The sequence below is a fragment of the Montipora foliosa genome, chromosome 9 (assembly GCF_036669935.1).
Source record: "Montipora foliosa isolate CH-2021 chromosome 9, ASM3666993v2, whole genome shotgun sequence".
Lineage (NCBI taxonomy): Eukaryota > Metazoa > Cnidaria > Anthozoa > Scleractinia > Acroporidae > Montipora > Montipora foliosa.
Window position 1 is genome coordinate 5,965,485 of NC_090877.1, and position 15,623 is coordinate 5,981,107.

The following is a 15,623-nucleotide window of genomic DNA, read 5'->3' on the forward strand; positions in this document are numbered from 1 at the left end:
TACAACAAATAACTGTGAGAATCTGTAGGTTTGTAGTGCACACTGGTACATAGCACGTTGCCACTAATAGAAACTTTGATATCTAGGAAAGCCAATGAAGTTTCCGAAATTTCCCAGGTATATTTAAGAGCCGGATGAAAAGAGTTGACGGAGGTTATAAAATGATCAAGTTATTCTCTGCTGGATGAAATAGCGCCGATACAATCGTCGATGTAGCGGCCGTAGAGTTCAGGTTTGGGGCCGTTGTACTGATTCAAAAATTGGTGTTCAACATATCCTACAAAAAGATTCGCATAGCTATACACCATTAATTTGTTTGTAATAGTTGCCGGCGAATGAAAAACAATTAAGCGTTAAAACTAGTTCGGCAAGGCGGAGGAGCGTTTGCGAGCTTGGTTCTTTGATAGTGCGTTGATCGAAAAAGTGTTTAAGTGCTTGAAGACCTTCGCTATTGGGAATGACTGTGTACAAAGATGTAATGTCCATGGTGAAAATAAGTTTGTCTTGGCCGGAGAAATTGAAATCGCGGAAAATTTTTAGTGCGTGTGTACTGTCTTGAATGTATGATGGCAAAGATTTGACGATTGGCGTCATAATCCTGTCTAAGTAGTTAGAAATGAGTTCGGTGGGGCAACTACAGGCAGAAACGATAGGGCGACCTGGGTTGTTAGGTTTGTGAATTTTAGGCAAGAAGTAAATGCACGAAGTTCTAGGGGTGTTGATGATGAGATTAGTGGCAGTGGCCGGTAATTCTTGATTAACTATGAGATTCTGAATGGTGTCTTTGACAAGTTTTTGATTTTTGGAAGTGAGATCTTTGTGGATTTTGGCATAAAACGAGGTATCCGAAAGTTGCCGCAAAGCTTCTTTTTGGTAAAGGTCGGACCGCCAAACAACTACCGCGCCGCCTTTGTCGGCCGATTTGACAACTACGTCGTTGCGTTTACTAAGATTTTTAAGCGCCGCCCACTCTCCCGAGGAAAGGTTGGAAAATTAAGTTTGTAAATGTCGTGACGGCATTTTTTGGTGAAAAAATCTAAAGAGGCAAATTGTCCCTCTGGGGGAGTCCATTTAGATTTGGGAACTTGAAGTGTTTCAAAAATATCCTTGTTAGAAGTGTCCGAATCGTCCTCTTTGTCATGAAAAAACGCTTTTAACTGAACGCGGCGAAGGAATTTTTCAACATCTTGCTTAATAGAAAATTCGTTGGTGCGTTTGGTAATAGGGACAAAATTTTGGCGCTTACTGAGAACAGATTTCTCTGAGACAGTAAGCGGAAGATTTTCTGGAATTGTAACTGCGGTATTATGGCTATGCAATGTAGTGTCGTCGGTAATTTGCGGACCTATTAATTGTTGAAGTTTTAGAGTCTTGGTTTGGAGTAAATGGTCAAACAGTCCAGAATTAAGTTCTCGGATTTTAGGGCGAATCGATTGTAATAAAACTGCTGGACAGATTTTGGAAAGTTCGGAGCGGCACTGAAGAATTTGTTTGTCAAGTACGTTTCGTTTTTGGCACATGGCTCTAATTGTGATCCTCATAATATTACGTGAAAAAGAATTTTGCGCGCATCGAATTTGGTGAAGATATTGATTCGAGTGAGAGAATGTAGACGCATGAAAGTTTGAGCGAAAACCTTTAGGAATGACTTTAGAATTGAGGCAACGGCCGATGAAATTGATGTGACTACAAAACCTAGTTTTGGCGAAAATGAGAGTGGCTAAACGGAAAGCTAAGTTGCTGCTAACTGTGGGAAAAGGAAAAAGATAACTTACGATTTCCTGGCGTAGCTCCTTGGTGCCGTCACGACATTCACAAACTTAAATTCAATCGTAACACTAAATTTTCCAACCTTTCCTCGGAAGAGTGGGCGGCGCTTAAAAATCTTAGTAAACGCAACGACATAGTTGTCAAATCGGCCGACAAAGGCGGCGCGGTAGTTGTTTGGCGGTCCGACCTTTACCAAAAAGAAGCTTTGCGGCAACTTTCGGATACCTCGTTTTATGCCAAAATCCACAAAGATCTCACTTCCAAAAATCAAAAACTTGTCAAAGACACCATTCAGAATCTCATAGTTAATCAAGAATTACCGGACACTGCCACTAATCTCATCATCAACACCCCTAGAACTTCGTGCATTTACTTCTTGCCTAAAATTCACAAACCTAACAACCCAGGTCGCCCTATCGTTTCTGCCTGTAGTTGCCCCACCGAACTCATTTCTAGCTACTTAGACAGGATTATGACGCCAATCGTCAAATCTTTGCCATCATACATTCAAGACAGTACACACGCACTAAAAATTTTCCGCGATTTCAATTTCTCCGGCCAAGACAAACTTATTTTCACCATGGACATTACATCTTTGTACACAGTCATTCCCAATAGCGAAGGTCTTCAAGCACTTAAACACTTTTTCGATCAACGCACTATCAAAGAACCAAGCTCGCAAACGCTCCTCCGCCTTGCCGAACTAGTTTTAACGCTTAATTGTTTTTCATTCGCCGGCAACTATTACAAACAAATTAATGGTGTATAGCTATGCGAATCTTTTTGTAGGATATGTTGAACACCAATTTTTGAATCAGTACAACGGCCCCAAACCTGAACTCTACGGCCGCTACATCGACGATTGTATCGGCGCTATTTCATCCAGCAGAGAATAACTTGATCATTTTATAACCTCCGTCAACTCTTTTCATCCGGCTCTTAAATATACCTGGGAAATTTCGGAAACTTCATTGGCTTTCCTAGATATCAAAGTTTCTATTAGTGGCAACGTGCTATGTACCAGTGTGCACTACAAACCTACAGATTCTCACAGTTATTTGTTGTATTCATCGTCACATCCATCACATGTCAAGAACTCCATTCCTTATTCTCAATTTCTTAGACTTCGACGTCTATGCAGTGATGACTCCGATTTTTCCAGCAAATCAGAGGAGATGTGCCAGTTCTTCGAAAAACGTGGCTATCCTGTCTCTGTGGTCAAAGCGGGCCATCATCGCGCCCAACAATTTGATCGACAGTCATCACTACAAACGTCACAAAAAGATAAGAATGACAGAATTCCATTCACCCTCACTTTCCATCCTCATAATCACGCAGTCAAAAGCATCATTCTCAATAATTTTAAATTACTCCAAAATGATCCCGACACTGGTAGAATATTTTCGCAACCTCCACTTATTGCATTCAAACGCGACAAAAACGTAGGCAACTTTTTAGTTAGAAGCGCGCTCAAAACTAACGAGCAACCTGGCACTTTCAAATGCGCGCGCTCACGATGCAAAACTTGTCTTTTCATTGTTAACACTAGCAAGATATCGGGACCTAAGCGATCTGTTAAGATCACCGATCGTTTCACATGTACCTCCGCAAATGTCATCTATTGCATAACCTGTACGTTATGCAATTAATTTTACATTGGCGAGACAGGTAGACGACCAGGTGACCGATTCCGCGAACACCTTCGCGATGTTGAGAAGAATGACAAAGATGCATCTAAGCCAGTCGCTCGTCATTTTAATCTCCCTAACCACTCCAAAAAACACATGGCTATCTGCGGCCTTTCCCTACATCTAGGTACGACGGAAAGCCGCAAGAATCCAGAACAAAAGTTCATTTTCCAAATCGGCACCCTTAATCCTCACGGTATTAACGAACGCTTTTCATTTAACTAATATATTCCTATTTTTCACGTTGCCATGTTACCACCAATAGCGTAGCTCCTACTCTACTATAAAAACTACACGTAACCCTTAATTCCTCGATTCGCTCTGACGAAGGGCTAACGCTCGAAACGTCAGCTTTCAGAATCTCTGTACGGTGGCCAATTTACATTATCAACTCCGTTGATAAAACCAAATTCTTGCAGAATATCGCCTGATTTTAGCCAACTCGGCCTACGGCTACGTTGGCTAAGTATCAGGCGATATTCCGCGCGATTTCGCAGGATAATTGTTAATTATTTGCATCCATGGATGGAAAGATGGAAATGGATTGAAACGTAAGAAAACTGGCCAATATCTTTTTGTGCAATAAATATATTTCATATCTGCCAGGAATGTTGTACCTGTGAGTTAAAGTACTAATTTAGATTTTTACCCGGTTTTGACCTAAAAACAGCAAATTTAGCATGACAGTGGCCCTTTAAATTTTTGGTTCGGTGGCTACGCGAAAATACTTCAGAAACGCCGTGTTACATATTGCAAACAGTGGCTTTCATCAGTAACAGGAAGTTTCATCTTGTTGATATGATACGACTGTAGTTAATATTTTTGGAAAACCCCATACGGTTATCATAAAATTGAATAGGAGTGGGATAATATTCGAATTAGTTTCACCATCCTTGTCTCTCTCAGAATTTTGATATACAAAGTGTATGTTATGACTAAAAAGCTAAAACAAATAGTGGAGCTTTCCCTTTAGAACAAAACGCGATTAGTCGGCTGAAAACTAAAATGGATTCAAAGTGTGAAAAATAGCTGCGATCGGCTGGAAGATTTTCACTCCGAAATATTGAAAATTATCAGAATTCACATTTGCATATAATTTGCAAAGAAACACACTTAGCGATCCTATTCACAAGTGATCACTCTTGTGATAAGTTAGAAAGTTAAAAAACTAGAGAATCCTCTCACACAAACTCCTAGTCGAAGACATTCTGTTTTTCTTTTACCTCAAACTGACTCAGCTGTAAGGTTGAGAAATCATTACTGATGACTGACCGAGTGTATAATGCTGATATTAATCTTGCTCAATCTTCAATTGTCCCCGCGGCTGCAATTGAGAAAAAAGACCACTGGGGATTCTGATAAGACGGAAAAACTTCCAACAACTCTTAAATTCACGGCATCCACGAGAGCAAATAAAAAAATTCCAAATTTGGATAAGAAGAGATACATATTTCCCTCCTAGTAATGATTCTCTCTCTTTTATTTCTAACGAATATTTTAATGTCTAGTCATTAGCCGATAAGGCGGTGTCTCTGTTAAACCAAATTAAAAAATCAATAGCGTGCAGTATTGTTGTCTATCAGTTTTCTACGTCATTTGCGGTTTATAAAACAAAGAAACGTCAAGTTTTGGGATCAGTATTGCTTGAAGCGCTGCAATACGTAGGCAGATGAACTTCTCTCACAAACACTGAGAACTCAGGTTTAATTTGAAAAAGCAGAACGAACTTAGAACAAGCGGGTCTTCCTTGACTTCCTTGGAGTCGGTGGTGATTTGTATTGGCAGAGACGAAGATTTTAGAATTACCATGACACAGCAGAATATTGGGAATGCAAGCTTACACGTAAAGACGTCTTGCAGTGATTTAGAGATTTTCTTCAGCAATGCAGATGTTGATATACTTTCTCTGTCAGATTCAATTCTTTGTCTTGTTAACGCTGTCTTTAGCTTTGTAGCCGTGTTTGCCAACATCATTGTTTTTTACGCTTTATACAAAGCTACTTCGCTGAATTCAACATCCAAGGCGTTGCTTTGCAGCCTAGCTCTCTCCGATCTGGGGGTTGGTGCAATTGTTCAGCCGCTCTTCATCGTGTACAGATGGGCAAAGATTCAAAACCGTCTTGAAGACGAGGCCTGTACAGCAGGAATTATCGCTCATATTGTAGGCAGCCATCTTTCCGCTGTTTCCTTTCTAACAATGACAGCCATAAGCGTGGACCGTCTACTCGCTTTACACCTTCGAATCAAATATCAAGCAACTATCACGCTAAAAAGGACTCTGGTTGTTCTTGCTTTGATATGGGTCTCAGGCGGCTTGTGGGCTAGATCATGGAAAAAAAATCAAGACGTGTACAGCATATTCAGCATCATTTATATTCCAGTTTGTTTCCTTGTTGCCTTTCTATCTTACTTCAAGATATACCTTGCCCTGAGAAAACATGCATGCAAGATGGGAGGACATATCAATCCTTTGAAATGCAAAAGAAAAACGAACGAAATGAACTTTTCTCGTTACAAAAAATCTGTTGTCAGTATGTTTTATTTATTTTGCGCCTTTTTGGTGTCGTTTCTTCCTTACTTATGCCATAAACTTGCAGTGATCATATCCGGATGGAATACTTCTACCTCTGTTTTGTTTAGTGTCGGCTTAACCATGGTTTATTTGAACAGTTCGCTTAATCCTTTGATTTACTGTTGGAGAATATCAGAAGTGAAGCAAACAGTCCTTCAAGTTTTGTGCGGATGCAAGGGTCGCCGTGACTCTGTGATCCAGCTAAATAAGGTCGCATTTTCTTCGAATAAAAGGCAGGTTAAACTTTTGCTGCCCAGACCACCTGAAAACGTGGCTGTGTAGCTTTTGGCTGTCAAAATTTTCTTGGTGTGGCTGAGAGACCTGAGAGCATGGCGGCATACAACATTACCTGACCAATTGTTACAACCCTCGGCAATCAAAAATTCAAAATGATCAAAGATATTGATTTATCGATTAATTCAACTCAGTAAGTTTGTAGACTTCTGTGTATTGAAGCACTGTGTTGACAACCGAGTTAATTGGGAATCAATATCTTGGGAAATAATTTGAAATATTGTATTGTCGCCCGCTGGATACAGGAAGTGCGGTTTGTCATTCGCTTATTTGGGCAAACACGATACTGTACAATCAATGATATATACATTTCATGCAAGTATCACAATAAAAAGTAAATAAACAATTCAAGCTAAATTAAATATCTGTGTTGGGTTCACGAGTTTCAAGAAATAAAAATGTTTCACTTTACAAAGTAAAAACTCGTTACTGATATTGTATTGACTCCAACTGAGCCGGAATTGCCGTGGTCATTCAATTCAATTCAATTCAATTTATTTGTTTATTAGCAATGCAAAAGAGCGATTTTACATTGAGTGTCGTAACCAATTAAAAACTCGAAGTAATTACACGTGGCCGACACAAAGCGCGGGAAAATGTGCACGCGAGAGCCACGATTGGTTTTGGTTTCACTTCTGATTGGTTGAAAAAGTGGCGCGAGAACTTTAAACCAATCACTGAATGAACTAATCATAAACCAAAGCAATTTGCTAATTACTTTCGACGCACAATTGAAAACCACTCTATCATCACAGTCCTAGGCGACCAGCAATTAACGAAGCTATTCTAGGCGGGCCACCTTTTTAAAACAAGTCCTGTCTTTGTTATTGAACTTATATTATTAAATAAAATGCTGTTAAAATCACAAAGTACATACAAAATAGGAAATCAGTTAATTACTAATTAATTACATAGTTATCAAGATACACAGTTGAAACATGAATAATTACAATTTAAAATGAATTTAGGAACCGTTTACCAGAAGAACATTCGCAAAAGGGTGTTTTCTTTGAGTCAAACCCGCGGCAGCTTTAGACCTTCCCTGATGAAGACACCATACCGGAGCACAGTCGTAGTTGAGTCATGATACGGAACTTTGCACATTGAATTTTTTATCTTCAAAGGAGAGTAGCGTCAAGCTATGTCTTACTTTAAAACGTGGTTGCTGCTCAAGCCTCAATCTTTCCAAGAATTATATTTTCTGAAATAAAACCTTGCATACAATACTCTCGATTTCCTGACAAAATTATTGTTTCATTGATTAAATGGGCGTTGCAGCCTAATGAGAGTTAAAAGACATTTCATTTAATAATGATTTGAACTTTGATTTCTTTAATTAATTGAGTTTTTGCTTGACAGAATTCAATGATAGGTGTTCAAAATTATATGCTTTTGAGCCATCCGTCAGTTGTAGTCGGGAACGTGTTGTGAAAGGAGAAATTGTCAGGAAGAATATTTGTTGCTAACCAGTATCTGTGCAATTCGGAATTAATTCAGTTGGATATCGCCACAGAAATCGAATAAAACCTATCATTGAATCGCTACAGTAAAGATCGAGATAAATCATACGATTTGTGGTCTACGTTCACCCCGAAGTCTGCTAACCGGTTTTTAACGAGACAATTATTGATAGCGAATATATCAATTACGTCACCTTCGCCATTTTTTTTTTATCAATATGCCAACCATAGCTTTTGGATTATTTTGATCCAGTATTTACTACAGTTTTCCGAAAACAAAGATCAAGATTTTGAAATATGTGAAATTAAAGCAACAGGTTGTCTCTTCTGAAGTGTTAGTCCCTGCAATGGATGTAAAATGTAATTTTACCTAACAAATAAATGCAAATCACGGGGAAATGCTAAATATAATGACCGAGCTCCTGGAAGGGGGACTGGAAACTAGACATTTCAGAGGCCTTTTTCTCAAAACAAGCCGTACGACCAGCGTTAAATTTTTGGGAATTAGTAAACAATATGAAGACGAAATTGTTAACATTTCTTTAAAATGATTTATCTGACGGTTTTTCAGTTAATATCAAAATAGACGAAAATTGTCGTTTTTTTTTCCATTTGCGAAAAACCTGTCTGACAGATTTAACTATTTATTCCTATAGATGATTTTTTTTTCTCGCTAAGGAAATCCTGAAATGTTAAGGTGTGGTCGTATGAGTAGTTTTTGAGAAAAAAGCCCTCGAAATGTTTAGTTTCGAGTTTCCTGATTTGCATTTATTTGTGAGGTAAATTACATTTTATATCAATTGCAGTGATCAACTCTTCAGAGAGACACATCCTGTTGCTTCAATTTCACACATTCCAAAATCTTGATCTTTTTCTTCGGAAACTGAAGCAAGCCATCTTTTAGCATTTGAAAATGCTGATCTTGCAACCTCCTCATTTTTCCTGGTTTTGCAACTTTACTCGCTCACATCTCTGCTTTCAGAAGGTAATTTGTTTTTATTTTTTAATGTTAGCTTATATTAATTAAAAGGTACAGTACAGGTACAGTACAAGTACAGTACATGGAGACGCATTGGACAGAGGAAGAACCGAAGAAACTCATGCCGCCAAGAAACAGGATCTTACTTGAACAGTCTACATGTACATATACTGTACTTGTTCATATAGCGTACTCTGTTTGTTACAGTACTGTACGTGTAAAATGCTCTTCATTTTATAACTGCTTCAGCAAAAGATTGTGCAAAAAATAACAAAATGTAAATGATAATGTACATACTCTTGTATTTTTGTTCAGTATTTTAATTTTTTTTTACATATAACTACGATTGAATGACACTAATGAATGTTTTTTTCTTCCTATTGTTTATTCGAAAAATACCAACGTTTGTCAGTTCACGTTAATGATTGACCATTTCGATTAAACGATTGTATGAAGGTGCAGTTGATTGTGCGTCTCTATGCAAATTGCATTATTGTATGTCTCTAATACACCATTGATTGTCATACTATGCAATTGATTTTCTAATGGCGTTAATGATTAACCATTGCGCAAGATTGAAAGTATACTTGTTACCTGTGATTGTCCAAAGGTGTAATTGTTTATCCGTTTATGCTATTGAATGTTAATACATATGCAAATAGTGTTATTGAAAGTTCGTTCGCGTTAATAGTTTCAGCTGTTGACGTAAATGAATGTATATTTTGCTTAAATGAACAGCAAAGGTGTAATAACTTGTACGAAAGTCTGCGTTGTTCAGGAGTGTCCCAACCAAGCTGTTTTAACATGGGACACTGAACCAGCATTCGTGTTCTTATCGGCCGCGGTTGTAAATTTCGGGCCGCGAGAGCCGTTTGTGTTGCTTTTTGTGACCATTGAGTTGTTAACATGGATGTTATATTGACTACGTCGTTGGCACTTGGCGATAGCTGCTATTAGTACGTAATATAGGGAAGATATCGTTGACGTCATCTATTGTCATTGGCTGTCGAGACAAAAGGTCTTTTGTTCCTGTGGTTGACACATTTGAATAACAAAAGCAATGTTTGCAAACAGATATTCTTAATTCCCTATATAAAAACATCAATTTATTGTACGTATTAATAAGATTAACAGCATATGGGCAGACTTCACTTAAGAGAGAGATCGAGCATTTAGAAGGTACAATTTGTATTGTTTATAAAAATGGTTATAAGATAGTTTGTTTAATTCTAAGGGAATTGTTTCTCAGAGTTTTAAATTAGTCGCAAGTCTGGTATTATAGCTATGGATCTGAGAGGCTAGTTTCCCTGCTGGTAAAGGTCTCCTTGATTTGCGTTCGCTGGGCTGACGAGTATGCGAAAAGAGACCTAAGCCATGGGTCGGAACTCACTTTGAACTGCCCTCCACGACCTTGGATGCCACTGTTAAAAACGAATGCTCCGTGATATGTTCGCTGACTGTGACTTGAGCCCACTGTTTCTCGCACATTCGTGATTGAATCGGCGGGTCTAATTTGCAGGTCGCAGGTCGCGGGTTGCAGGTCATTGTTTCACTAATACAGAAAGTATCCTAAACATTCATAAAAGCTAACCTTAGGCCTAAAAACGTTTGTTTAGGCCTAATTAGGCCTAAGGTTAGCTTTTAAGAATGTTTAGGAAACTTTCTGTATTGGTGAAACAATGACCCGCAACCTGCGACCTGCGACCTGCAAATTAGACCCGCCGTGATTGAATCCGTTTTTACATACAATCCTGGTCTCAAGTGTTGGGACAGTTCACAGCACATGATGACTTCACAGGCATCAGGCAGCCCTTTCTTAATAGACCTTCTTTACGATAGCCGCCATGTTGGATTTGCTATTATCATGCAAATTAGCGACACACTTCTGAGGGGGCAAACAACACAAGTTTGAGAGGTTATAACGAACATCTTAGCTACACAGATGATTTGTTTCAGGTTCATTGAATGTTTATTACCTAAGCAGTAAAATGCAATCATTATACAAGTTACTTCGACGTTTTTTTAGTGAAAACGAAAAACGAAGTAGAAAGTCAAAAAGTCAAAGACAATCAAAAGATATAAAATTCTTATAAAAGGTACTTAGCTCTAAATACTAAAATGGACTTTTTGCAATGTTATTTCAATATTTCGACGAGCCGATTTTCAGCAATTTGCTTTTTTTCCAATGTTTGCCCCCCAGCATAACACATGGCTAATTTGCATCACAATTTGAAAACCAACATGGCGGCCATCGTGAATAAGGCCTATTTAACCAAGACCGTGTAAACACGCCTGTGCCCCCCTCCCCCCTGTCAATGTTGATAAAGGGTGCCCACACAACATCACTCTCGTTCGCGCGCAAAGTCCGCTTTTCTTTTGGCCAGCACCAAGAACACAGACTCTGGCCACTTCCAATTTATGCGAAGTCGTAGTGAAGATCAATTTTTGTAACCGTTGACAACCACTGTTGTTTCAGATTTCCGAGCTTGCATAGACTATCCGGAAATCCGTGATATAAGGACGTCTTGCCATGGAAGCAGGCCAGAGTCCGTGTTCTTGGTGATGACCAATAAAGAAAAGCGGACTCCTGGGACGCGATTGACACAACCTGCGAAGTATCACGTGAAGATTCGGTCTCTTAGTAACCGCCTCGCATGCTCAACACAGTGAGTTTCGCCCCATTCGCCCTTGTAACACGGCGGCCATATTGTCCCGGGAGACCAAAAAAGCTTTGTTTTACCACGCCAAGCCTCCCAGTGGAAACCATGGGGGTGAGGCTTGGCGTGGTAAAACAAAGCTTTTGGTCTCCCGGGACAATATGGCCGTCGTGTGACAAGGGCGGCAGTGGTCTCGACTCTCCATCCAGCGAACGCAAAAGAAGAAACCTCTGCTGGCAGAGAAAGGCTAATGTAAGAGTCCCAGAAAGCAATGCTGGGATGTTTGTGGGGTCAGCAACAACTTTCCTAACCTGGAAATTAGGGTGCTTTCCACTGACCTTTATACTACGGACTGAGAATGCGTGTAGTGATGATTAAGAACGGTATGTCTGGCATTTTGAAGCTACAAGGATAATAACGATATTTTTAAAATAGCATTTTAGCTGGTGTTTGACAATAATATGAATCTCCGTAAAAGCTATTCCACGTCCAGGTGAAAGGCCTGCACGCCCGAAGGGAGGTTGAGGCGAGGAAAACAGTGGCTGTTGGGAAGTATGTCGACTCAATATTACACCTACATAACGTCAAAGCGATAACCAAGATGGCCGGTGTACGACCGTGTTTCGAGTTTTCAAGGATTATCCGATTCTCGTGGATAATTGGAATCATTGCTCACACAACTTATGTGTTTATTAAGAGAGTTTGTGAGAAAGGTGTGGAAGCCTCTCCAAGGAAAAAGTTGATGAGGCAAACGGTTCCCAGAGTACTTTTCTTTCCAGACAGACATCTTGCATGTAGACAGCTACTACTGGAGGGAACCTGTAATCGACGAAATTGCCAATTTGCACACGAAGACACCTCTTTGAGCAAGCTGATAAAAGTACTTTTGGAGGCCAAACAAACTCTCGATGTTTGCGTGTTCACAATCAATTGTCGAGAGCTTGCTGATGCTGTTGTCTTACTCCACAATAATGGCGTCGTTGTTCGAATTTTGACTGATAATGAACAGATGGGATCGACTGGTTCTCAGATCGAAAAATTTAGGAGAGAAGGGATTCAAGTACGACATGATCTTTCTTCGTTCTTCATGCATCACAAATTTGCTGTCATTGATCGAAAACAAATTTTAAATGGCTCATTTAATTGGACAAAACAAGCTGTCACAGGAAATCGGGAGAACGTTGTGATCACAAGTGATGAAGACATTGTCAGAGCTTTTTCAGATGAATTTGATGCCCTATGGGAGAAGTACGATCCATGTAAGAGAATACGACAAGTTTAGCCAGTTGTTTACAGCTTCCGTTTTATTTTTTAATCATTGTTTTTAGGTTGCCGTTTATATACTCACTGTGAATGGATTGAGGACCAAAGCGTTTTATTGCTTTTTTAGACAAAGATGTTGAAGTATGCATGTACAGAAAGATCAATGTTGAGTGGTTTGTGAGTAAAGTAGGGGTTCATAAAGACAGTTACTCCTTGGATGGCAAATGAGGCTGCTGAGAGCTTTCTCTTCATGCAAGCCTTTCATTTTTTTAGTTATGTTAGAACCGACGGGTCTAATCTGCAGGTCATTGTTTCACCAAAACAACAAGTATCCTAACCATTCTTAAAAGCTAACCTTAGGCCTAAAAACTTTTGTTTAGGCCTAATTAGACCTAACGTTAGCTTTAAAGAATGTTTAGGATACTTTCTGTATTGGTGAAACAATGACCTGCAACCCGCAACCTGCAAATTAGGCCCACCGTGTTAGAACAACTTGCTTTGTTCTAAACTGCAGGAGAGCCTGCCTTTTATTTCCATATGAATGGTGCTGTATGCCTTGTTCTTCGAACCACAGGTGACCCAAACTCATAATCCAATATGGCAGCCATTTTGATTTCTATTGTTTCGAAAGACATTATGGGATGCCCAGGGGGCAAATACATATGAGCATCCCATAATGGCTATTCGAAACAATAGAAATCAAAATGGCCGCCGTATCGGTAAAAAGATCTATTGCTCAGTCAACATAACGATTTGTTGGGTTTTTATGGGAAACGTGAAATGCTGAAAAAAATCAGCTATTCTTAGCTGACAGTGATGAAAATAAGTAAAATAAACTTACTTTTACTGCACATTGTGCATGTTTCCCATATAAACCCAACAAATCGTTACGTTAACTGAGGATAAGAATTAAGAGTTAATGTTGCCTGTGTTCAAACAGTGCGGCTACAAGAACACAATTGAGGTTGGGTATTCTGCAGTTAAGTTACTCCTAACTTTGCTCCCGCAATCTTATGTAAGAGTCAAGTCAGTAAACTGTAAACTACCTGTTATTAGACCTGTTCCTTGAACTTTCCAGTTTGATAAATGGCAACAAAAAGTTTGTGACATATTAGTGCAATGCATGTGTCTTTACTTATTCAAGTTTGCACTGCCTTGCACTGTACATGTATCTGTGAACAGAGCTGATTGCAAAGCAGCTTCCTCTGCATGTTACAAAGATATTGAGTGGCTCTTCTTCAAAAGCCCAGTTTTAAGTACATGTATCCATATAAAGTAAAAGGTACATTAATTAAAGTGCTCCTAACCCCACAAAAATTTTTTTCGCGAAAATGAATCTTTGCACCTGTTTGAAACACATTGCGGCCATTTTATAGGCTTCGAAAGTTGCAAAAATCCAAGCATCTTTTGTTCACGACCGAGTCAGAAGGGGAGTGGGTCTATTCCTGATGTGACGTCAAAAACTGATTTACATTGCATTAACTCTTTGTAAAAATGCATGCAAAGTAGATTGTGACGTCACATCAGGAATAGACTCACTCCCCTTCTGACTTGGTCGTAAACAAAAGATGCTTGGATTTTTGCAACTTTTGAAGCCTATAAAATAGCAGGATTTGTTAGAAAAAGGAAAAAAATGATCGCAATGTGTCTCGAACAGGTGCAAAGATTCATTTAAGCGAAAAAAATATTTTGGGGTTAGGGGTACCAGTACTTTAAAGTACAACTACTTCAAGTAATCATTTCAATTTCTTTTATTGAAAAGAGAAAAGATGAAATCTGATTAAAATTTCCACAGAGAAACCTAAAATTCAGTGTAAATAAAGCATAATTTCATCAAGTGGATTCAATTGTTGTGTTCCTACTATTCCTGTATCAAGCAATGACCTGGTTAAGGTCTCGGTAAAGGAAAATGTACCCTGCGAGCAGAGGCCCTTCGATCTTCCTAGATAAGTCGGGAAGAGGAAGGAACCTCTGCCAGCCGCCTCGACATTTCGTGTTGAGCATGCGTTAAAAATTCAAACGTAACGTATTCGGGAGTCAGTCACGCCTGACTAGTAACCGCAAAACCACAAAACCAAAACAAACAGTAACGGATATTTTCGAACAACTCTGGCAAACACACGACAACCAAGGAATCATTTCCTCAAGATAGTTCAAGTTTTTAAATTGCCATTTTAATTTTTACTGAAAAAATTAATAGGTTTCTCAATTCTGGTAAACTAGCTTCTGTAACCGACATACGGAAAAATTCTCATGGGAATTTAGACAGTTTAAAAATTGTCACGCTGTTGTAAATTTAAAAAATATCGATGACGCGTGGCGATTGATCATGCGCACAAATAAAAAAAACAGGTTTGGCAAGTTGAAACTGGACTGACTCATCCATTTCTTTGGATGAGCGGCAAATCAAAGAAAGTCGAGGCGGCTGGCAGAGGTTCCTTCCTCTTCCCGACTTATCTAGGAAGATCGAAGGGCCTCTGCTCGCAGGGTAAGGAAAATGAGGCGCCTGCAGAAAAATAAAATTGTCGTGCCGCTATTTTTTGTATAGGGTCGAACTATATATATCATATTAAAGCTAATAAATTGAATTATTTGAATAAAGTTTACTTTTTTGGCATTTATATTGCCTTTTAGTTTTGAGGCCTCAAACTCAGAATGACCGAGTCTGCTGCAGAAGCTCCTGCCCCTTCACTTTATTGCGAAAACAACCACACTTTGTTGCATCTTAGTCATAGATGAATGCACTCCAATACTGTGTGAGGAATTTTTGATATGTTAAGAATTGAAGGAGATATCCCGCATTAAAGTCAAAATTTTCTTCTCATACTTAATTTGGGCATAAGAAGTGCCATAAAATCAGTCTCCGAAGACAAAAGAAAAATTCCTCACACAGTATTTGAGATAGTACAATCATCTACTAGAAATGAAAATTTGGAAGAG

General features: G+C 39.0%; 2 protein-coding genes across 2 annotated transcripts in view; both read left to right on the forward strand.

Annotated features, from left to right (window-relative positions):
• Nucleotides 1-5,119: 5,119 nt before the first annotated feature.
• Nucleotides 5,120-6,688, forward strand: LOC137970948 (melanocyte-stimulating hormone receptor-like). Its single transcript, XM_068817619.1, has one exon. The coding sequence runs from the start codon at nt 5,266-5,268 to the stop codon at nt 6,310-6,312; it is 1,047 nt and encodes a 348-aa protein (XP_068673720.1). The 5' UTR covers nt 5,120-5,265; the 3' UTR covers nt 6,313-6,688.
• Nucleotides 6,689-11,969: 5,281 nt separating this feature from the next.
• LOC137971274 (uncharacterized) overlaps nt 11,970-15,623 on the forward strand; it is a 4,359-nt gene continuing 705 nt past the window's right edge. Inside the window, exons 1-2 of the mRNA XM_068818071.1 lie at nt 11,970-14,582; nt 15,171-15,623. The exon at nt 15,171-15,623 is cut by the window's right edge and continues 705 nt beyond it. Of these exons, the coding sequence (XP_068674172.1) occupies nt 12,022-12,702 (681 nt within the window). The 5' untranslated portion in view covers nt 11,970-12,021 and the 3' untranslated portion in view covers nt 12,703-14,582; nt 15,171-15,623. The remainder of the gene's footprint in view (nt 14,583-15,170) is intronic.

What these genes read in the sequence shown, in the direction of transcription:
- LOC137970948 (XM_068817619.1), top strand. Translation starts at nt 5,266, where the DNA reads ATGACACAGCAGAATATTGGGAATGCAAGCTTACACGTAAAGACGTCT.